General features: G+C 42.5%; 1 gene segment (V, D, J or C); it reads right to left on the bottom strand.

Moving 5' to 3' along the window:
* Window positions 1-324: 324 nt before the first annotated feature.
* On the bottom strand, window positions 325-24,414 carry LOC139235723 (T cell receptor delta variable 3-like). The segment is given in 2 exon segments: window positions 325-641; window positions 24,270-24,414. Coding segments are annotated over 2 exon segments (462 nt in total).
* Window positions 24,415-25,006: the final 592 nt, after the last annotated feature.

Below are 25,006 nucleotides of genomic sequence, written 5' to 3'. Positions count from 1 at the left end.
TCTTCGTGTAACATCTCACTGAAAGACGGTATGCCCTCGGATAGTGCAGTTCTGCCTCAGTACCAGCATCGGTAGTGTCGGTCCTGGATTATGCAGCCCGAGTCCGTGGACTCAGACTTCACATGAAAACTTTCTGACCCAAGGCATCAGTGAGAGCGGTTGAGCCACGGCTGACACTTGCAGACAAGGAACGGTTCTATTCAACTGTCTGTCAGTGTCAGCCGTCGCTCAATCAGTCTCACTCGCGTCTCTGAATCAGAGGGTTTAGGCACCGTCTGTGGCAGTTTTATTTCACTCAGGTTTTTGTACAGTGAGAGATGAGCTTTACAACACTGTGTAGCGTAACCCACAGAAATAAACGGCAGAGTCCTGTATTTCCGCTCGATTGATTGTTAAAGGAAACTTATTTTCTGCGTTTGCTTGGCCAGCCTCGAATCTTCCCTGAGCAAAATCTGCATCATCTTTGTTGTTGTTATCCCGGTACAAAATAAAACGCGGAGCCTGGTTCGTGTGCTGCTTGTACCAATATAGATCTGGGTTGGCGTGGCTTGATGTGTAACTGCAATCTATTTTCACTCCATCTCCTTCAGCGATAGAGAGCGCAGTCTGAGGTTGTGCCACCGAATTTGCCTGAATCTCCCCTGAAATAAAAGTTAACTTTGAATACAGTACAGAGATAGAACGTCTAATAACTTAGAATGTCTAGTCACTTCATATTAGTGCAAACAGTTAAAGGCATGGCCATACCTAGAATCATGAGCCACAATATGATGAGGTGACAGTACGACATGGGGTCCACTCTATCTTCACCAACAATCGCTTGGAATAATAGTTCTGCCTACTGTTGCGATGCGTTATACTGAGTAAAGTGAGAAAGTGTTCGACTGGACGATATAACAGAAAGTGAGGAAGTATCTCATGCAAGTCTGTTTCTGGTAAAACTACCGAATGCAATAATTGGGTAAGAGCATTTTAACATCTCATCGGATGTAGTTTCTCTACTTCCTACTACGACACTCACAACGTCACTCAGTAGATTAAAGGAGGAGAGGCAGAGATTACAGAGTATGGTAGAGGAGGACAGGTAGCCTTAGTGAATAAGGATGAAATCACATCAATGATAAGAGAGGAGAAACGAGATTTAAGCAGATCGTGGAGACTTAATGGGTAGAATTAAGAAATAACATGGATTTAAGATTTTAGTGAGAGTTGTTTATATGCCCCCTGATAGCAGTTGTGAAGTGGTAGAATGTAGAGATGCAGAGATTAGACAAATATGTAGCAAAAACAGATTGGTTTTAATGAATGATTTTAACTTTCATGTCGATTGCGATAAGCTGACCAACTAATGTAGGAAAGGTAGTAAGTGTCCTGAGTGTGTCAGGAGAGTTTTCTGGAATAATATGTACTGGAACCAACAAGCGGGCATGACATATTCGATTTGGAATGAGTAATGAGCCAGATTTATTCAACACCCTAACGGTATATGAATAATTATCTAATAACGAGCCGCGTATGATCAAGTTCATCATAGCCTGTGAAAGGGTGAAACGCGAAACAGCTACTAACATTGTAGATTTGGATAAGGCTGACTTCAATGAAATGAGACAGAGACTGTCCACAGGAAACTGTGGAAATCTGTTAATGGGTGAAACGACAGAAGACCGATGGGAGTTGTTCAAAACAGAATTCAATGTGACACAAAATAAGTTTATACCCCAAAGGGCTAATGCTGTACTTGCCAAACACTGCTTTGGATGAATAAAGAGGTAAGAGACCACATGAAATGAGAAGAAAACGCATACAATAAAGCAAACAATAGCACAGATCCTGGTGAATGGGAAAGATGCAAAGAAAAGCAAAGGGTGACAAAACAGATAGTGAAAACAGATAGTGATCTACAAAAAAGGAGTATGTAAGTGCACCTTCAAGGGATATAAAAACCAACACAATTTGTTTGACAATTATATCAAGAAAAATCGGTGTTCAGGAACAATGTGGGTACCTTGAAAATTGATAACGGTGAAAGTGTCATCGAAAATAAGGACATGTTGAGTATCACTTTGCGTCACTGTTTGGATAGAGCAAGGGCACAGCAATCCGGAAATACAAAGGAAACTGAAGCTGGGTCGGTAGCTCAAAAAATTAAAATAAAGAAAATAACAGTAATGAATAAAATAATGGCAAAAAGTGTGAAATATCCCTAGGACGATATGGTTTCCAAGCCAGGATTTTCAAGGATGCAGGTGTGAATATTGCAGATGCGCTAACTGTAATCAACCAAATTTCTCTTGATTCAGGAACTGTTCATTTCGATGGCAAAATTGTGCTTGTCACTCCGTTATTTCAGACAGGTGAGAGAGGAAAGCCAGGATATTATATGCAAGTAACCTAACATGTGTTGTCACAAAATTACTAGAATCTATAACTTAGGATAGAGTGAATGAACACCATAAAAATATTCAGCTGTGCAGAGACAGCCAGCATGCATTGTGACAGGTAGGTCATATCAGACGAACCTCGTTGAACTATTTGCAGAGGTGACTAATGTAGTGGACAGGGAAATGTGTATGGATGTTATTTATATGGACTTCCTGAAGGAATTTGAGAAAGTCTCTCATAAGTGACTGCTAGCTAAAGTTGAAGCTCGTGGAAGTGAAGACAAATTATTGACCTTGTTACGAAACTGGCTGAGCGGCAGGAGAAAAAGCGTCTCGATAATAGTTTTTTGCAAGGTTCAGTGGTGGTCTCAAATATTCACCATATTTTTTAATGACTGAGGTGATGGGATAAAAAAGCAACAATTTGCCGATAACACAAAGATAGCCGCCATTGTAAGCAGGTACATGGAAACATAAAATTACAAGGAGATATTACTATATTAAGCGAATGGGTAAAACTCTCTGGAAAATGGATTTCAATATAGGCAAATGTGAGTTCATCCACTTTTGGACCTAAAACCGCTAGAAGAGGGTATTTTCGAAATGGTGAAATGCTAGAAACAATACAGGTACAAAGATTCTTGGGGGTCAATGTACATAGATCATTAAAATGTCATGGACAGACACAGAAAATAAACAAAACGTCTACTGGAATGTTGGCATTTATATCTAGAGGACTCGTATACAAGGGGGTCGTAATTATGCGACAGCTGCAAAAAATGCCTGGTTAGGCTATAACTGAAGTACTGTGAGTAGTTCTAGGCAGCACATCTTTGACAGCATATATTGGACTAGCAATGTGTGCAGCGTGGATTGACCAGAATGAAAACTGGACTTCAAGGCTTAAATTACGATGAGAGATTGCACAAACTAGTGCAGAATTCGCTGGAATTTATATGGTTCAGGTGTGATTTGATCGAAGTTTTCAAGCTTCTAATGGTTAGATTGAGATAAACTATTTCCATCGCGTGGGGTCTCTAGGACTAGGGGAAATAGCCTAGAAGTTAGAGCCATGCCTTTCTGGAGTGAAGTTAATAATCATTTCTACATTCAAGGTTTGGCAGAAGTTTGGAACTCTCTTCTGTAAACGGCAATTGTTAGCAGGTCAATTGTTCATTTTCAGTCTGAGATTGATAGGTTTTTTCAACCAAATTTATTAAGGGATATGGCGCAAAACATATGACGTTACGTCACAGCCATGGTCTCTGAATGGCGAAGCAGGCTGGAGGGGATAACTGAACTACTCGTGCTCCTATGTAGATAACACCGCCCTGAACGGGATTTCTGTTTATCAATTCACCCCTCCCTCCTCAGCTCATTCTTCATGATCAAAAAAATCGAGAAATGTAATATAACTGTTGAATGTTTTTTAATATTGCAAAGGAAGAAATTGAAGTAATGAAAATGAGTGAACGAGATAACATGCGAGAGAGGAGAGAAAAACTGAAATAGAGAAAGAAAGAATGTGTGACAGAAACCAAGCAACATTTCACGTGGTGATTGTCCTACTGTACCGGCTGTTTCTCTTAATTTTTTCTGTCCATTCTCGAGATATGGGCGTCGATGAAAAGGCCGGATTCAATTGCCCATCCCTAGCTGCCCTTGCTGAAGGTGTCACTATAGTGCTGTGAGGGAGGGACTTCCAGGTTATTGACCCAGAGACAGTAAAGGAACGACGATTTACGTCAAATTCAGGGTGGCGAGCGACTTATTGAATTAAAGAACGTACAGCACAGAAGAAGACCCATTGTGTCTGTACTCGCTCTATGAATGAGCGATCCAATTCGGTCCACGAACCTGCTCTTTGCCCATAACCCTGAAAACTTGTCCTGTTCAAGTATTTATCTAATTCCCTTTTGAAAGTTATTGTATAATATACTTCCAACACCCTTTCCGTCAATGCATTCTGGATTGTAACAATTCTCTGCAGAAAAATATTCTCCTAATTTGCCGCCTGGATTTTGTTGGCCTTTTATCATAAATCTGTGTTGTCTGGTTATCGAGCCTCATGGCAGTGGAAACATTTCCTCCCCATCTACTTTATCAAAACTCTTCATAATTGTAAACACCTTTATTAAACTCCACTTAACCTTCGCTGCTCCAAGGACAACAATCTCTGTTTCTCGAGTCTCTCCACGGACACGATGTACCTCAACCGTTGTACACTTCGTGTAAAAATGCGAGATCTATTTTCATTATTCCCTCAATGACAAATAGTTTTTTCTTGACTCGCTCGATGACAGATGTGTTTAATTAGCTCTTGGGATGGACTGTGGTTTGGTAAGATTTTTGCTCAGAGTCGAGCAGTTTTGAAGCCCCGTGATCCTCAGTCCGCAGCAATAGACCAGTTTGTCTTCAGTCTCTGCTGAAGAAATTGACAAAGGGAAACTTGATATCGATTGAAATGATGAGCATCGAATTTTCCTTTCACAAAACATGCAATCATTCCCCTAGTGTTATCACGGTACAAAATAAACTGCAAAACCTAGTTCGAGTACAGCTGGTATCAGTAACGATTCGGATCGTCCGAACTGGTGTTGTAATTGCAGTTCAATTGAGACTTATCTCCTTGATATACCTGCAGCTCATATTGAGGCTGCATCACCGAACTGCATTGGATATTACCTGCGTAAAAGTATTTAAATCATTAGTTAGTCCCGTTCTTAATTAGGAAAATTCACACCAGCATAGGGAATATATAGCACAACATACCTATTGCAATGGACATCAGCAGCATACACACCAGCATAGGGAACACATTTTACGAATTTCCTATTTTCCAATGGCCATCATGAGCATTCATACTTCATAGGGAACACATTTTACTTATTACCTATCACAATGGATATCATGTGCATTCACACCAGCAGAGGGAACGCATTTCACGAATTGCCTATTACAATGGATGTCATGTACATTCACACCAGTAGAGGGAACACATTTTACTCATTACCTATTACAATGACCATCAGGAGCATTCACACTTGAAGGGAACATATGTTATTAATTACCTATTACAATGACCATCAGCAGCAGACACACCAGCATATGGAACTCATTTTACTAATTACCGATTACAATGACCATCAGGAGCATAAACACCAGCATAGGGAACACATTTTACTGATTACCTATTACAATGACCATAAGGAGCATACATACCAGCAGAGGGAACTCATTTTACTAATTAGCTATTACAATGACCATCAGGAGCATACACACCAGCATGAGGAACACATTTTAATAATTATCCATTGTACAATGGCCATCAGGAGCATTCACACCAGCATGGGGAACGGACTTTACTCATTACCTATTACAATAACCATCAGGAGCATTCACACCAGAAGGAACTCATTTTACTTATTGCCTATTACAACGACCATAAGGAGCATACACACAAGCATCGGGAACATATTGTACTAATTACGTATTATAAAATAGCCATCAGGAGCATTCACACCAGCATGGGGAACGGACTTTACTCATTACCTATTACAATAACCATCAGGAGCATTCACACCAGAAGGAACTCATTTTACTTATTGCCTATTACAACGACCATAAGGAGCATACACACAAGCATCGGGAACATATTGTACTAATTACGTGTTATAAAATAGCCATCAGGAGCATTCACACCAGCAGAGGGAACACATTCCACAATTTAGCAATTGCAATAGACATCAGTAGCAGCTCAACCAGTGCCATCACGAAAATGCTGCCAATATGATCCGACCTTCTATTCTCACCTGGATGAACAGATTCAATAATTCAACCTGAGAGTAGCGGGGAAATTCTTAAACTTGCAACATAAAACAGCACGCAACCAGAGCAGGTGAGGTGCTCTTCAGGCATGACGTTAGTTAGTGAGTGCAACGCGCAATTATCACAAATCCATCTGTGGCACCTTAACTTGTGCCTGCCTGCAATATTGTGCAGCCCTTTTTAAGCAGCGCTGTTAGTGTTCCAGACCCTTTGATCGCGGCCTGCACACAGGGTTAATTGAACAGAATATGTTGCTGGGTCAGAGACAGTTCATACGCAAGGCACAGAGTTCACAAGGTAATGACTTTGCAATTCCAAACAAGTTCCAATCACAGAGTTCCTACTTTTCCACTGCCCTTCTGATTGTTTGTTAAATTCTAGAATATTTTCTTCCAGCATTAACCCTCAGCTTCCGGGTTACAATAGCCAGACAACAATTTCATTTCCAACTCAAGTCTCTAAAAACTGAAGTATTCCCGTATAATACATTGACAGTAGTCCAGTTCTGGTTGATTCCATTCACGAGCAGGCAGCTCACAGCACAACTGGAAACACAAGGAAATGAGATGAGAGCAGCCTGAGACATGATGGCAGATTATTGAGGCTGGGGATTCTAATGGGTGTCTGCAAATATCCAACCACCACTTTACGGAACATACAGTGACAATGTGGCTCCTTAGCACCTGGGTTGCATGTGGGGCATTTTTGATAGGTAATTGTGGATCGAACACACTTCTTCTTTCATTCCATTTATGATATGGTTTAAATCTGAATTTTAAACATCGTATCTCTCCTATTGAACATATTTTTCAGATGTGAGTCATGGAGATTCTGTCACTCAGCCACTGTCTTCAGGAGTTAAGACAGAAGGAGAAACAATGACTTTAAGCTGCATCTATGATACTGCGCAAGAGGCTATTATATATACTGGTACCGGCAATTCCTGGACACACAGCCCGAATTTATTCTGATGAAAACCCCGAGCGGTTATGAAGCTAAAGCAGCATTTGCTGAAACCCGCTTCACATCAAAGCTCCTGAACCACGAATAAATTCACTATTAACCATCTCGAGGATGCAGCTGACCGACACAGTAGTTTATTACTGTGCTCTGAGTCTCCCGATGATGGAAACCCGTTGAACTCTCGTATAGAAACTCCTGGCACTTTGTAGATCAGACATAAACAGAGTCCCGAGGGAGCAGAGAGAAACATGTGACTATGGATCATTCTGGCGGTTTTGATAGGACATTTTACACTGTTCAGAGACTGAATTCAATCACAGTCAATGCATCTATGGAGCAGCCTCCAGCGCCCATTGATTGGAGATGTATTGCGGCGATATTTAAACACAGATGTCGATAAACATATATGGTCCACTCCAGTTTAACTCGTGCTGATTCACTAAGTTTGTACATTTCTCAGGGAAACCATTTGATTGAAGCTCATTTCATAATCATCATAGGCAGTTCCTCGGAATCGAGGAAGACTTGCTTCCACTCTTAGCATGAGTGCTTAGGTGGCTAGACAGTCCAATACGAGAAACAAAATCTCTGTCACAGTTGGGACAGGCAGTGGTTGAAGGAAAGGGTAGGCAGGGAGTCTGGTTTTCTGCACGTTCCTTACGCTGCCAGCGCTTGGTCTCTGCATGCTCTTGGCGACGAGCCTCGAGGAGCTCAGCACCCTGCCAGATGCACTTCCTCCACTGAGGGCGGTCTTTGCCCAGGGACACCCAGGTGTCAATGTGGATATTGCAATTTATCAGGTATGAAACCACAGAAATGTCGAATTTAATTACCTGCCACATGCAGAGGATGGAGATTTGTCTCATGATTCCCACCTATCCAATATACTGTCAGATTACTTAATGTAAATCTGCCATTTGAAACTTGTGACTGAGCTGTCATTATTATATTTTATTATTAACGGGAATTAAAATCACCAACTAATATAATTCTGCCAGTGGACCTCACCTGGTCTTGTTGAGTCTTGTGTGATTTGTTGCCCTTCAAAGAAGTTCCTTGCGAAGCACTGCATAGGCTGAATTATTTCTGCTGTTAAGCAGCATGATAGCGACATCTGCTGAACATTAGTTGGAATTCGTACTGTCGGCGATATCAACAACAACAACAACTTTTATTTATACAGCGCCATGAATGTAGCAAAATATTTCAAGGCGCTTCTTGCTGCTGTTATAAGACAAACATTTGATTCTGAGTTAATTAACGAGTAATTCGGGCAGATGACCAACAGCTTGTTCAAAAAGTACATTTTAAGGATTGTTTTAAAGGAGGAACAAGAGGTAAAGGGACTGTTCCATTTAGGCAGGGAGTTCCTGAGCTTACGGCCTAGGCAACTGAAGGCACAGCCACAAATGGTTGAGCGATTATCTGCAAGAAGGATCAAGAGGGCAGAAGCAGAGAAGCACTGGAATTTCGAAGGGAAAGTGGGGCCAGAGCGGATTACATAGATAGGGAGCTGCGATGCCATGGAGGGATTTGAAAACAAGGATGATAATTTTGAAATACAGGCGTTGCTTAACCGGGAGCTAATGTAGGTTAGCGAGCACAGGGGTGATGGTCGAACGGGACTTGGTGCGAGTTAGGATACGGGAAGCCAGGTTGGATGACCTCAAGTTTATGTCGGCTACAATGTAGGGGTGGGACGGCAGCTGTCAGTGGCCAGCGAACTCAGATTGTGGCGGGGAACGAAAACAATGGTTTTGTTCTTCCCAATATTGAATTGGAGACATTTCTACTCATCTACTGCTGGATATCGGACAAGCAGTCTGACAAGTTAGAGACTGTGGAGGAGTCGAGAGAAGTGGCGATGAGTTATACCTGTGCATCGTCAGCATATATGTGGAAAGAGACGCTATGCTTTTGGATAATGTCGCTAAGTGGTAGAATGCAGATGAGAAATAGGAAAGGGCAAAGATAAATCTTTGGAGGACACCAGAGGTAACGATGCGGGAGGGGGAAGTGCAGCCATTGCTGGTGATTCACTGGCTACTATGAAATAGATGAAAATGGGACCCGGAGATTGAAGTCCCTCCCAGCTGGACATACTTGGAGAGGCGTTGGAGACGGATAGTGTGATCATCCGCATCAAAGGTTGCAGACAAGTCAAGAAGGGTGAGGAGGGTCAGTCACAAAGGATGTAATTTCTGTCTTTGATGAGAGCTATTCTGGCACGGCAGCAGGGGTGGAAACCAGATTGGATCGATTCAAACAAGGAGTTGCGGGAAAGATTTTCACCAATTTTGGAGGCGACAACACGTTCAAGACTATCCCTCCATGGAAATAAAACAAATACTGTGGAGGCTGCCCGAGGTACTGAATGTACGAGAAATCATAAGGCGTAGGATCAGTTTCATCTTGACATTTTCCAATTTTGACGAAGTGTCATAGACCCGAGACATTAAATCTGTTTCTCTCCATAGATGCTGCCTGCCCGCTGAGATTTTGGATTCCAGCATTCGCATTATATTACTGATGTAAGCTTCGTATCTCTTGTTTTCAATGTGCAGATTAGTGTGGCATCACTTTCCTCTTCAACCGTCATCGCACCGATCGGCTGTTCCACTGTGTCATGGTGGCTCAATCCTAACACAAATAATTGTAATAGTCACCATCATCAGCGTCATCATTTTACAACAAACAACACCTGGATTACAGCAATAAGGGGGAGAATGGACTATAACTGGGAAAGCAAAGCTTACTGAGAAGTGATATTATGCTGAGGAGTCCAGCATGATGGTCCCTGAGTATATAACACTGCAGTCCGGGAAATCCTCAGTCGGAGCAGAAATACTAATCCGAGCTCCACTGCACTGCTCACCCAACAAATGCCAAACAGGGAACAGCGGCAACAATCTCTCCAATAACACAGGGCAGGCAAGGCCGGTCAGAGCGAGAGCAGCAAACGGAAGCTGTGGGCGGGCCTGCCGCGGGCAGTGTTGTCACACGTAGGATCCACTTGAGAGGTCAGAATTCAATAATAATGATCCCTTTGGAAAATTATATAACGCCGCCTCTCTAAGGGCTCCGTTAGTGTTATCGTTGATGATTTTCAGATTTATTAAATCAATCAATACTTGCCGTCATCTTCATTACTTAGGAGGATTAAAACCAATGGCTGAAAGACAGTGAGAAATAGAACATAATCTACAAACGATCCGAAATTTCTGGAGGCGCACAGATTCTTTATTTAAGAACATAAGAATTTGGATCAGGAGTAGGCCATTTGGCCCTTTGAGCCTGCTCCACCAATGTAATAACATCATGGCTAATCTGATCATGGGCTCAAATCGACATCCCTGTCCGCTCCCCATAACCTTTCACTCCCTTATCGTTCAAAATTCTGTCTATCTCCATCTTAAATATGATTAATGACCATGCATCCACAGCTCTCCGGGGCAGAGAATTCCACAGATGTACAACCCTCTGCAATAAAATCACGTCTCATTCTTCTAAACTCTAATGAGTATAGGAACAACCAGCTCATCCTTTCTTCAGAAGTGAACACCCTAATCGCCAGAATTAATCTAGTGAACCTTCTTTGTGTTGCCTCCAATCCAAATATATCCTTCCATGAAAAAGGAGACCAAAACTGTACGCAGTACGCCGGTGTGGCCTCACCAAACCCTGTACAGTTGTAGCAGGACTTCCCTGCTTTTATACTCTATTCCCCTTGAATTAAAAGCCACCCTTCCATTTGACTTCCTAATTAATTACTGTACCTGCAAACTAACTTTTCTGTTTCATGCACAAGGATTCAAATCAGTACAGTGGGACCTGGGGGTCCTTGTGCATGAAACAGAAAAAGTTAGTATGCAGGTACAGCAGAGAATTAGGAAGGAAAATGGAATGTTGGCCTTTACTGCCAGGGGGTGGAATATAAAAGCAAAGAAGTCATGCTACAGCTTTATCAGATTTACGTTAATTTGCTGAAAAGCTCCGCTTGGTTGTTCACTCCGTTCTTGTCATGACAATTCAAAGTTCTGATGTTTATGGACCTTTAAATAAGTCATTACCGACATACAGATCAGGACTCATCAGATAGAATTTGATCAGCATTTTAAATGCAAACCACAGAAGGGGACGGTGCTTCAAACGCTGTTTAAATTACAGGGAGTGTTCCTATTAATCATTGTTAGTTCGCTCGTTAACTGACTGTGAGGAATTGGTCATTGGAGTCACAGTTAACAGCGTCCTGACAGTAAAGATAACAGAAATATCGGCAATGAATCGACCTCAGAATAAACCAAACTAATAACAATTCTTCAAATTTCGGATGTTAATAACCAGACAATATGTTCCTTTCTTCCCCGTTCTATAGTGGAACCATTCTCCTAAAAGGACAGAGACTGTAATCCAGCTCGGGTGTCAGAAATGCCTCCCAGAGAAGCGTAATTATTCTGCTGCTGCCAGCAGGGAGCACAGCTCCCGCACAGTAGCCCCATTGCTGCTGTCTGCTCTGTAAAGTGTAATGTAGTATTTAAGATTAACACTCAACACCAGATCTGGATTGGAAGATTCAAGCAGCCTTTAATTTGCTTGCAAGTGAAGTCATGTCTGCAGTCAACCTGTTGCTGAGCTGTGCTCAATTGCTCTCGCTGAACAAAGAAAACATCGGTTTTTTCTACAGTTTCTCGGCCTATAATGGCCGGGCATTCAATACATGAGACATACATAGATTTAAATGTTCAACACCCTCGTCACTCAAATTAAAGATACAATCCTGACCACGCATATCTCCAGTACTTTTCCAGAAACCTCATTGTATCCCAAAAGTTCAATAGTACATTGGAATGTTTTCTTATCTTTCTTGTCGTGACCAGATGGCGGTTTTCCTTTTTGGCACTTTTGACCCCTTGCCTTGTTTAGCTGCCCCTCTGGGCTTCCTGTGGGTCAACAGTTTGTCCTCCTGCAATTGTCCTCGGTTTACACAGTTTGTAACAGTTAATCATTTTGATATGTTATTTCCCTTTAAACACCTTTAGGAAATTGACCACTACAAAAGCCTATGTCAGCTCGTTTTCGTTCGAAGATCCATTCTTAACCCTTTAATTATAACAGAGCTCGATAGCCCGACTTCAAAAGTTAAGGCTGGATATTAGCTGTTACTGCTGTGGGGTGTTGTAAACAGCGGTCTTACTCTTTTCCCTTCCATTGCTTTCAATGTCGAATTACCCACACACACTCAGTTGCATTGAATGCTGGATCTTTATTTAAACATTCAGATATTCACTGGCCAACAACTCTACTTGCAAAGGCAGATCTTCCAGAATTACACAACTTTCAAGATTCCAATGTCTCTCGAGTCCAAGTGTCTCTACATTCCATAAGTGTCTCTGCAGTCCATAAGAGTCTCTACAATTCATGTGTCTGTGTGACAAAAGCCGGTTCAATCTTTTATATCGAAAAAGCCTTTGAATTATTATTCTTTGCATTTAGACAATCAAGACTAACAGCTTTCTGAATCGTTTATCATACACACTATTATTCCCATCGTAACAAAGTACTCACATACTTAACATTGCTTGTTTCACTTGCAGATGTCATTAAATATTTAAAAAGTTACAATAAAGTACAGAACATAGAGAATCGTTTCCTCGCATAGTAAAACAATTATCTCAAATATAACATACAGACTTCAACAAATCCATTAGTCATGAGTTTCCATTATTCGCACCGTAACAAGGTACTCAAATATTTAACACACAGACCATGACCAGTCACTCATCTCACTGCCTGGAAGGCACCACATTGTCTAACAGTCTTTTTTCAATCCAAACTTCCAATCTTCTTGTTTTTTGCTCCAAACTTCAGACCGCGTGCTGAAGCAAAGAATTCAGAAATGCCGGACTGCGATCTCACATTCCCCCACTTCTTCTCCTCGCCTCTCTGTAGGTCTTATCTGGGTAACATACATTTGCCTGATCGCTGGAGCTCGTCAAAGGCATTGTACAGTTGAAGTCCTTGTTTTTCACAACAACCATCAGCATTAAATCAAAATGACCAGCACGATCAGCTGAAACAGCACCAGCATAAAGTCAGGGTGTATCATTGTGTCCATTGCGCCTGTTGGCATTGGGCGCCATCCAACAATAACTCCCACCAGCTTACATGTCCAAGCTGGTCCAAAGTTGAGCGAACGTTCTCGATGTGAGTACTGTGATGGTTAATGTCCACAACGATTCCCTGATTCAAACTCTTTAGCTGTTGAAATCTTGTACTCAATTTCCAAATTTCCTTCTTCCAAATAGCAGCACGATTGGGGTCAAAGTAGGGTTGCTGTACATTCAAATTATCAGTATGCCATTTTAAAGTCCGGTGGTCTGTGATCACCATATCCATTTTCAATTAAACGTCAACTTTCAATTTTTGATGTTTTCGACTGAATTCCATGCTGTTTACATTCAGAAATGTAAACACGCAATCGGTGTCTTCGACCAAGTCTGTTGCCCTTGCACAGTTTTTAACAATTTTCTCTGCTTTGTGGGAGAAGTGTAACAACACAGAGTAAAGGATGACGGAAATACTGAATAGTCAGTCGAGAGTCCCAGTCCTTCTCTCAGTTCACCCTTCGAAGCTTCTGTAATTTCCTCTCTTGACATTTGCAACGCTCAAACTTCTATTTCGCGTCCTTTAAGAGCATGATTGAAACTTCCACATTTGAGCTTTTCACTGAACATCTCATCAGTTCTGAGACAGCCATTTACTGCACAAACTTTAAATGCTTCTGAACAAGCTTCTCCCACTGCTTTCATCTCCGACTGTTCAGTAACTGCTCTTTGTGGAACTGGGGTGATGGCACACCGCTTCTGAAGATGGGAATCCCCTTCCTCCAGGAGCATCTCAACCTTCATTTGTCTGACAGACCCTGTGTCAATCACCCGCTGCCCACCCGCTGGCACCCACACATGCCTGGATAAGGGCATGGCCACCCCTATCCTGAAGTAAGGGTCTGAAAGAAACGACATGTGCAGTCGAGGAGCGGCATCCCGATAAGTATCCTCCCTCACCTGCGGAATCTATCCCAACCTCAGCAACTGAACCGAGGTATCATTCCTGACTGTGACTCGAGCTTCTCTTTCCTCATTTTTCAATTTTTCTTTTAACTTTTCCAACTCTTTCCCAGTCTATCCCTGTTCTCTATCAACTGATTGGTCTTGATCCAGGCACCACGTGGTCCTGCTCCTTTTATGCGACAACTCACGGGATTTGTCCACTCAGGCCCTTCTGCCTTCCATTGCTGTAACCCTTGTCTCACTTTCATGAATGGGATACCTGCAGTTCTCTGATTCGGTTCGGATTCTTCTAAGTCGAGCATTGAGCCGCGTTATTCTTCACATTATATTCCCAACGATGTATTACTCGGTACAAGTGCAGCTATTACTCGTTATTCTGCTGCTCCTAAGAAGTAGGTACAGGAACTGAGGTCAATAACCCACAGTGTTTTTATTTGCTTTGCTCCAGTTTTTTATCATCTGAATATTTTTACAGGTCGATGTCTCTCGGACCAATTGCTGCATTCTCCCGCTGCGATAACATTCTGAAGGGGTGAATCAATGTTGATAAACTGCAGCTATGACATGTCCAGCATTTACGCCATGCACTAGTACAAACAGAAATCTAGTCAGCGAATCGAGTGGGTAAAAATGCGAGCATCGCATGGCAAAGGAAGCACAGCCCGATTGAATTGGATCTTTCCACTGGTGACAAACGCTGCCAATTGGTCATTGAGAGCTCGGAGAGCTCGAACACCGCTGTGTATTATTATGCGATACTGAGAGGAAATGCAGCAGTCACTTTACAGAAACCTCCATCCTGTTTACAGTTCCGTAACAGCTGCAGCAATCTCACCAAAAACACAGGTCAGGCAAGGCGGGTCACAACGAGAGCAGCAAACGGAAGCTGTGGGCGGGGCTGCCACAGGCAGTGTTACCGTAAGGCTTGTCTCTATCATTCCAAGTTCATAGTGGATTTGATCAGAGATATTGTCAGCCACAGCCTAAAGAATCGACCTGTGGAGCCAGTCGCTCAATGAGTGCAGACTTTATTGTGAGGAAAACTTGAGCATTGCTAAATTGTGTGATTGTATTCACCAGACCTGAGCCAATGACTTTATTGAGTGTTGGTTTATTTTATGCTGGCCTGTGACGATTCATCGAGAGCATTAGCTTCATTCTCCTGTAACATTCATGTTTGCATTTCCCGATTCCAGTGATTCCTTTCTGTGTGTCGTTGCATTGAGGTAACCCTGATACAAACTTGTCGCCCTGTTCATTGACAGGAACCGACGCCCATAGAGGCCGTTTTACATCTCTGTATCAGTTATCAGCCAGTTCCCTCTATAATGTAATTTCGCCTATCGATCTGCATCTCTGTATATATATATTATATACATATATGTATAATATTTATTATTAATAAAGATATCGATGTGCTAGAGTTACTAAACAAGGTCGAATCTGCAAGTGTTTGGTGTTAGCTGTTGAGGCTTCATGGCTCAGTCCAGAGACTTGAGCACATCATCGAGGCTGATACTTCAATGCAGAAGTGCGGGAATGCAGAATAATTTCGCATGAGATGTTAATGCCGTCTGCTCTCTCAGGTATTTGTAAAATAACCCAAAGCTACTATTTCGAAAAAGGGCAGACGAGTACTCCCCTGTATCCTGTCCAATATTTATCCCTTAATCAACATCATTAAACCAGACTATCATAAACATATTGCTCTTTGTGTGATCTTGCTATGCGCCGAATTGGCTGCCATGTTTCCAACATTACAACAGTGACTACACTATTAAAATGGAGTGGAATCATTGTAAAAGGCTTTCGGCGTCCCGAGGTCATGAAAGATGTTGTATAAATGCAATGTCTTTCTTCTTGCTTTCTTGCCTTCCCTTTCACTTGTGTGCCAATAGGCTGTATTGTTTATGAGTAAACGTGACTACAGATGAGAATTAATAGTAACATATCTGATCAAAAATACAGTGTCAATCTCAGACTCGCCCCTGATCACAATGTTACCCCGATGCGCTGATATGTTGAGTGACGCTCTGACAGTTGTTGTACAGGTCCAGCCCTGCACCATGTCTCTGTGGGACTCAGTGCACAATAATACACCGCGGAGTCTGTCAGTTGTGTTTCAGACATATTCAGTTGGACGGTCCGTCTCAAATCATTCAGCTTCGCTGAAAAACGGTGCCCTGGAGGTCTCTCATTTTGCTCGGTATATTTGTTAATCTGCAGCAGATATTCTACTGATCCGCTGGGATACTGACGATACCAGAATAGGTTAGGAGTGCCCCCGCTTGTCGCTGTGTAATTACAGTGCAACTGAACATCGTCTCCTTCACTTACTCTGGTTACAGCCGGTGTCTGTGAAACGGAGTCTCCTCGACAATGTCCTGCAAGAGCCCAGAGTGATAATAAATTAAACAGTGTCACTTCATTGTGTCTATCACCCATAATGATTCCGTCACCCCCAACACTTGCCTGAGAAGTAACTCTGGGCAATTAAACAGAAATATATTTCCACACAACGCAAAGGCTGCAAATGGAAGGTGCTTGCATCGACTGAATAAATTTTCCTTCAATGAACCTTCAGCGGGATCAGTTCCTCAACTTCATATCTTGTGATGTGAAGGTAAAACTCCAAACGGTCTGCGGGTTTAAGACCCCTGTGTCTGTCAAAGTCCGTCATTCGCCCTGGTGGGCCTGGTGAATCTGCCTGTCATTAGCCTGTAATCTCATCTGAACTCAAGCGCTTTCATTCACTGGGAGATGTTGGCAAGTTTTCCCAAACAGTTCTCAGCGGTGAGTCAAGGAGAATCCTAATGTTCATCTTCACTTTAGATCAATCTATTGATATTCTTCTGTTCATGATAGTGACCGATTAAATATAATGGATAATGCAGATGTGCAACACAGTGTTGTGCAAATTGTGAACTTACCAGTTAAGAGAATTGTAGATGTGACGAACAAATAAAAAGTAACATCCAACATGCTGGCTTGCGGATTTCAACAGAACGGGTTGAACCTGAAATTGTTTTTCGTCAAGAGTCGGCAGAGGTTGACGAATATCCGGCCTCTCTGCTGATTGGATCGTTCTTGACAAAGTTCGCAGGTGATATCCAATCAACTCACTTGTTCTGTGTTCTCCAATTCATCCAATCATCTTACAGCCCTTTGTTCCCCAAGTCAACCAATCTGCTCACTGTGCTTTGTTCTCCAATTCATCCAATCAGCTCACAGCTCAATTGTTCTGCAAAGCGTCAGCAGGGAAAGCAGTGAAAAAATATTTACAACAGAGAAGTGCCTGGGGATTAAAGCCAATGTTGATCCTTTAACAGGTAATTAAACCCAATATTGCCTTTTAACGAGGTCAGTATGTGTCGTGGAGGCAGTGAAGGGATGCAGTTAATATTATTCTGGTATCCGTGCCGGAGGTTCCATTTAAAAGAGCTGCTCACTCACCATTAGAAGCAGTTTACAAAGAATTTCAGAGTCTACAGCAGAGAAATTCGTCATTTGACGAAACTAGTCTGTATATTTTGGTTTAAGTCTCATTGTTAGTTCACAATCTCGGTCACAGATCTGATTAATTGAGAGTATATCTGTTCCTGTTTTTTTGTACGAGCTGACTGTATCTCTGTAACAGTGTGGGGCGCAGCACACATTAATATACGGCGGGTTCAGAGAGGAAAGACCCGGAGACATTTAATGAAACCGATTTCTTGTCTTGGTCCCAATCATCACAGATCCGGTCTGGAAGATCTGGAGACTGATCCCGCTGCCGCTTGCCGTATCTCTTCAGTAAATATCTCGGAGTCTTCCCGGGATGATGGATATACTAGAAGAGGTAAGGATAGGTTCGGATGTGGAGTAACTGCAGTTGAGTATTATGGCCTGTCCTTCCTGAACCGTTAATTCTGACGGATCCTGGGACACTGAATCTTCGTCATTCATTCCTGTTACAAAATACAGAATGCGGCCTAAGTCTGGGAGTAAATTTAAAGCATGAAACATACACTGGTCATTTAAACATAGACTCACCGGACAGTACGACCATTATTATCAATAAGGACATGGGGAGTACATGGTGTCTGGTTTAGAATCCGACAAAAAATAATAGAATGTTCTAAATATGTGCGATATTGAAGATTAAACCCAAATCAGGACAGGCTTCACTTATTGACAAATTGAGTGGTGTTTCCCACGGAAAGGCTTGTCTGGTCTCTCAGAACTGTATTCAGCTTTGCACCAATGAATGTTAGTTGTGACCAATTGCTGCAGGATCTCTCTCCCCACCACGTTCTCGGTCTCCTTCTCTATGTCTTTTACATGCATTCTATCTCTGCCGCGCTCTCAATATGGTGCAAGGGTCAAGGATGTCTCGGAGCGGATGCAGCGCATTCTGGAGGGGAGGGTGTACAGCCAGCTGTCGTGGTGCATATAGGTGCCAACCATATAGATAACAAACGGGATCAGCTGAATTTTGGGAGCTAGGAGATAAATTTAATAGTATGACCTCAAAGGAAGTAATCTCAGGATTGCTACCAGTGCCATGTGCTCGTCAGCGTAGAAATCGCAGGATAGCTCAGAAGAATATGTGGCTTGAGGAAGGGTGCAACGGTGAGGTATTCAAATTCCTGCGACATTGGAACCAGTTCTGGGGGAGGTGGGACCAGTACAAACCTGACAGTCTGCACCTGGGCAGGACTGGAACCGATGTCCTCGCTGGAATGTTCGATAGTGCTGTTGGGGAGGGTTAAACTAAAATGGCAGGGGGATGGGAATCAATGCAGGGAGGCAGAGGGAAGTCAAAAGCGTGCAGAAGCAAAAGGTAGGAAGGAGAAAAACAAGAGTGGAAAGCAATCAAATCAAGGTCAAAAAGCATAAATGGCCAGATTACAACATAATTCTAAAAGGACAAAGATTGTTAAAAAAACAAGCCTGAAGGCTCTGAGTCTCAATGCGAGGAGCATTCGTAATACGGTGGATGAATTAACTGCGCAGATAGCTGTTAACGGATATGATGTAATTGGGGTTACGGAGACATGGCTCTAGGGTAAAAAAGGTTGGGAAATCAACATCCAGGGGTATTCAATAATCAGGAAGGTTAGACAAGAAGGAAAAGGAGTGGGGGGCGGGTGCGTTACTGGTTAAAGATGAAATTAACGCAATAGTAAGGAAGGTCATTAGCAGGGATGATGTGGAATCTATATGGGTAGAGCTGCGAAATACCAAATGGCAGAAAACGTTCGTGGAAGTTGTGTACAGACAACCAAACAGTAGAAGGGAGATTGGGGTCAGCATGGAACAGGAAATTTGGGACGTGTGCAATAAGGATACAGCAGCTATCATGGGTGACCTTAATCTTGGGGTAACCAAACTGGTAGCAATATTGTGGAGGAGGAGTTCCTGGAGTGTATAAGACATGTTTTTCTAGAAAATTATGTTGAGGAACCAACCAGCGAGCAGCCCATCTCGACTGGGTCTTGTGTAACGAGAGAGGATTAATTAACAATTTGATCGTGCAAGGGCCCTTGGGGATGAGTGCCCATAAAATGGTAGAATTCTTCATTGAGATGGAGACTGACACAGGTAATTCAGAGAATAGTGGCCTGAAATTAAACAATGGAAACTTCGACGGTATGAGACGCAAATTGGCTACGATAGACTGGCGAATGATATTTAAAGCTGGATAGGCAATGGCCGACATTTAAAGATCACATGGAAGAACTACAACAATTTTACTTCCATGTCTGGAGTAAAAATAAAACGGGGAAGATGTCTCAAACGTTGCTAACAAGAGAAATTAGGGAAAGTGTTCAATGCAAGGAAGAGGCATATAAATTGGCCAGAAAAAGCAGCAAACCTGATGACTGGGAAAAATTTACAATTCAGCAGAGGAGGACTAACGGTTTAATTCGGAGGGGGAAAATTGTGTAAGCTTGCAGGGAACATAAAATTGACTGCAAAAGCGTCAAAAGATATGTGAAGAGAAAAAGTTTAGTAAAGACCAATGAGGGTGCCTTGCGGTCAGAATCACATGACTTCATAATGGGAAACAAGGAAATGGCAGACCAATTAAACAATTACATTGTTTCGGTCTTCACTAATGAAAGAACGAATAATGCCCCGAAAATACTCGGGGACCGAGGGTCTAGCGAGAGGGGGAATTGAGGGAAATCTTTATTATACCGGAAATGGAGTTAGGGAAATTGAAGGGACTGAAGGGCAATAAATTCCCCGGGGCCTGATAGTGTGCATCAGTGTACTTAAGGAAGTTGTCCTAGAAATAGTAAATGCATTTTGCAATATTCCATGGAGTCTGGATCAGTTCCAATGGATTGCAGGGTAGCTAATGTAACCTCACTTTTTAAAAAAGGAGGGAGAGAGAAAATAGGGAATTATAGACCAGATAACATGACATCGGTGGTGGGGAAAATGCTGCAGTCAATTATTAAAGATGTAATAGCAGCGAATTTGGAAAGCAGTGACAGGATTTGTCCAAGACAGCATGGATTTATGAAAAGGAAAACATGCTTGACAAATTTTGTAGAGATTTTTGAGGATGTAACTAGTTGAGTAGATAAGGGAGAATCCGTAGATGTGGTGTATTTGGAATTTCAAAAGGTTTTTGACAAAGCCCCACACAAAAGAGTAGTGTGCAAAATTAAGGCACATGGTATTGGTGATAATGTATTGACGTGGATACAGAAATGGTTGGCAGACAGGAAGCAAAGAGTGGGAATAAACAGGTCCTTGCCAGAATGGCAGGCAGTGCATAGTGGGGGGCCGCAGGTTTCAGTGATGGGAGCCCAGCTATTACAAAATGCATTAATGAATGCACGAAGGAATTGAATGTAATATCTCCACGTTTTCAGATGAAACTAAGTTGAGTGGCAGTGCGAGCTGCGAGGAGAAAGCTAAGAAGCTGCAGGGGCATTTGGTCAGTTTCGATTATTGGGCAAATGCATGGTGGATGCAGTATAATGCGGATAAATGTGAGGTTATGCACTTTAATGGGAAAAAATTGAAGGCAGATTATTATCTGAATGGTGACAGATTAGTAAAAGGGGAGATGCAACTAGACCTGGGTGCCATGGTACTTCAGTCATTGAAGTTAGGCATGCAGGTACAGCAGGCGGTGAAGAAAGAAAATGGCATACTGGCCTTCATAGCGAGAGGATTTGAGTATATGACCAGGGAGGTCTTACTGAAGTTGTACAGGGCATTGGTGGGGCCACACCTTGAGTATTGTGAGCAGTTTTGGTCTCCTAATCTGAGGAAGGACGTGCTTGCCTTTGAGGGAGTGCAGCGAAGATTAACCAAACTGATTCCCGGGATGGCTAACATATGAGGAAAGATTGGATCGGCTAGGCTTATACTCACTGGAATTTATAAACATAAAGAATTCTGACAGAAGTGGAGAGGTTAGATGCAGGAAGAATGTTCCGGATGTTGGGGAAGTCCAGAACTAGTGCACACAGTCTAAGGATAAGGGGTAAGCCACATATGACGAGATGAGGAGAAACTGTTTAATCGAAAGAGTTGTGAACCTGTGGAATTCTCTGCCACAGTTGTTTGTTGAGTCCAGTTCATTGGACCTATTCAAAAGGGAATTAGATCCTTACAGCTAAATGGATCAGGGCGTATGGAGAGAAGGCTGGGGTGGGGTACAGTGGCTGAATGATCAGCCATGATCATATTGAAAGGCGGAGTAGGCTCGAAGGGCCGAATAATCTGCTCCTGCACCTATTTTCTATGTTTCTATTTTTTTAAGGTAATAAGTGAAGACATTCCTGCCGTCAATGCGTCCCATTAATAGTTGCAGTCATAAAAATATAGGTTACACACACATACCAACATTAACAAAAATACACACAATGTTTGACATATTTGGATCTTATTGACGTATATTTACTTGGACTTTGCTTGAGATGCAAGTTCTTTAACAAGTGATCAGACGCGCACCCTTCTGTCAAATACAAGCATCATGCAGAGCATTGGAGGAAAAAACACATTACCACAGGCACAGCCACAGGAACATTCAAACACACACACACACGCAGACACACACACAAACTCATTCACACAGACATACACACACATGCAAACACAGACAGGTACACATGCACACCCATTCATACACTCAAACACACAACCACATTCTCTCTCTACCGCACACACTCATAGGCATACACACACACACTCACACTCAGAAATGCACAGAAACAGAGAAAAATAGATAGACACACGCTCAAACACACACAGTCACACATACCAGAATAAACACAGACGGGCACACAATGATTGATATCTTGAGGAGGATATTGATGTATGTTCAGTTGTCAATATTTTGAGATGAATGAGGAACAGACTCGATGCAAACTATTCCAGAATTGGATTCCTTACGTCTCAGCAATGCGCCAACACTTTTAACAATCCGTCAGACAATTCCACAAGATCATATAACAAGCTGCACCCACTCATTCCTGAGGCATAGGTTGTTTTTTATATCTTGCTTCCCTTTCTGGACACAATCAGCACAGCCACATTCCCTCGGTGCAATCTATTTGCTGCCGCCTTGAACTGATGAGTACAGGTCCTTGAACGGATAGAAATATAAATTTCACGTTGTTTCGACAGCAAATCGCTCACTGTTTTCAGATGCAATGGGGTCTCAATTCTTTAAACTGGTGCAATCTATCAATTTGGGGCAGGAAAGGGAAACAGTTACTTTTGTACACGTATCAGAAAGGGCTCTAACTACAGGAGCTGCTCACTGACCATTAGTTCTAACCACTGGTGATATAAAGGTTAATATAGACAGCAAGCTGGTCCCAGGGTATTCGAACACAACGATATGGTAAATTATAAAAACGCCACCTGTTATATGAATGAAATTGGGATTAATGTTTACATTGCACGTTAATGATTTAGACGAGGGGATTAAATGTAGTATCTCCAAATTTGTGGATGACACTAAGTTGAGTGGCAGTGTGAGCTGCGAGGAGAATGCTATGAGGCTGCAGAGTGACTTGGATAGGTTAAGTGAGTGGGTAAATTCATGGCTGATGAAGTATAATGTGGATAAATGTGAGGTTATCCACTTTGGTGGTAAAAACAGAGAGACAGACTATTATCTGAATTGTGACAGATTAGGAAAAGGGGACGTGCAACGAGATCTGGGTTTCATGGTACATCAACCATTGAAGGTTGGCATGCAAGTACAGCTGTAGTTGAGAAAGCAAATGGCATGTTGGCCTTCATAGCGAGGGGATTTGAGTTTAGGTGAGTGAGGTGTTACTACAGTTGTACAGGGCCTTGGTAAGGCCACACCTGGAGTATTTGTGTACAGTTTTGGTCTCCTAACTTGAGGAAGGACTTTCTTGCTATTGGGGGAGTGCAGCGAAGGTTCACCAGACTGATTCCCGGGATGGCGGGACTGACATATCAAGAAAGACTGGATCAACTGGGCTTGTATTCACTGGGGTTCAGCAGAATGAGAGGGGATCTCATAGAAACGTTTAAAATTCTGACGGGTTTACACAGGTTAGATGCAGGAAGAATGTCCCCAATGTTGAGGAAGTCCAGAACCAGGGGCCCCAGTCGAAGTATAAGGGGTAAATCATTTAGGACCGAGATGAGGAGAAACTTCTTCATCCAGAGCGTGGTGAACCTGTAGAATTTGTTGACGCCAATTCACTGAATATATTCAAAAAGGACTTCGATGTAGTCCTTACTACTAGGGGGATCAAGGGGTATGGCAAGAAAGCAGGAATGGGGCAATGAAGTTGCATGTTCAGCCATGAACTCATTGAATGGCGGTGCAGGTTCGAAGGGTCGAATGGCCTACTCCTGCATCTATTTTCTCTGCTTCTATGTTTTATGTTTCTATGACTGACATGTTTCAGCAAAATGCGATGAGATGAGGTGCAGATGGATCAGACGAAGGGGTCAGGTGACTATTTATTTATTCTTCCTCCCACTTTACCAGCTCCACTCACAGCTTACATTTGCTCCATACACTCTGACCCACCAGGCCTGCCCTGAATTACTGGAGATATTGCTCCCGCCATTTCTTGTTTGACATTGGTTGGATTAACACTGCAGTTGGGCGAACATCTGTATTTCTGCTCCGAATATGAATTTCGCAGACTGCAGAAATCCAGACTCAGGGGCATCATGCGGAACCGTCTCGCACCGTTCCTCATCATTATATAACTTCGCAGTGATATTGCATTCCCAGAAAAAACCATCCACCCCCGGGCTGTTGTGACCCAAGTGTTATTATTGGTAAATCGATGGCACTGATGATTCTGCATGAAACACGTTTCCTCTTTTCTCTAATTTGCAACATTTTTAGGTTCTGAATTGCAAACACTCGATGGTTTGTTCTTTCCCCGATGGAACATGTATTTTAAGACCTAAATCATGGAGATTGTGTCACTCCGACGCTGTCATGCAGAGAGAAGCAGAAGGGCAGACTCGTCGTTGGTTTAGTTTTGTCGCCTTTAAAGTATCTCCCTGTGATACTGACAGAGCAGTCTGAATTATTGCTTCTAATTATCGGTATGAGAGCGCCCTCTGGTTCGCAGCAACTGGAACTCTCAGTGTGGGTTTTTGTAAGGGATCCACAATAACTCTGTAGCAGTGTGGGTTCCATCGCACAGAAATATACGGCAGTGTCGGAGATCAGGGCTTTGCCGATCGTGAGCACGGTAATCTTGGTAATTTTAGTAAACGTAGAGAAAAATCCATCAGTGATGTTAGTGT

Source organism: Pristiophorus japonicus, chromosome 23, assembly GCF_044704955.1.
Source record: "Pristiophorus japonicus isolate sPriJap1 chromosome 23, sPriJap1.hap1, whole genome shotgun sequence".
Classification (NCBI taxonomy): Eukaryota; Metazoa; Chordata; class Chondrichthyes; family Pristiophoridae; genus Pristiophorus; species Pristiophorus japonicus.
Note: the sequence above shows the minus strand (reverse complement) of the source record. Positions and strands in the feature narration are given on the sequence as shown.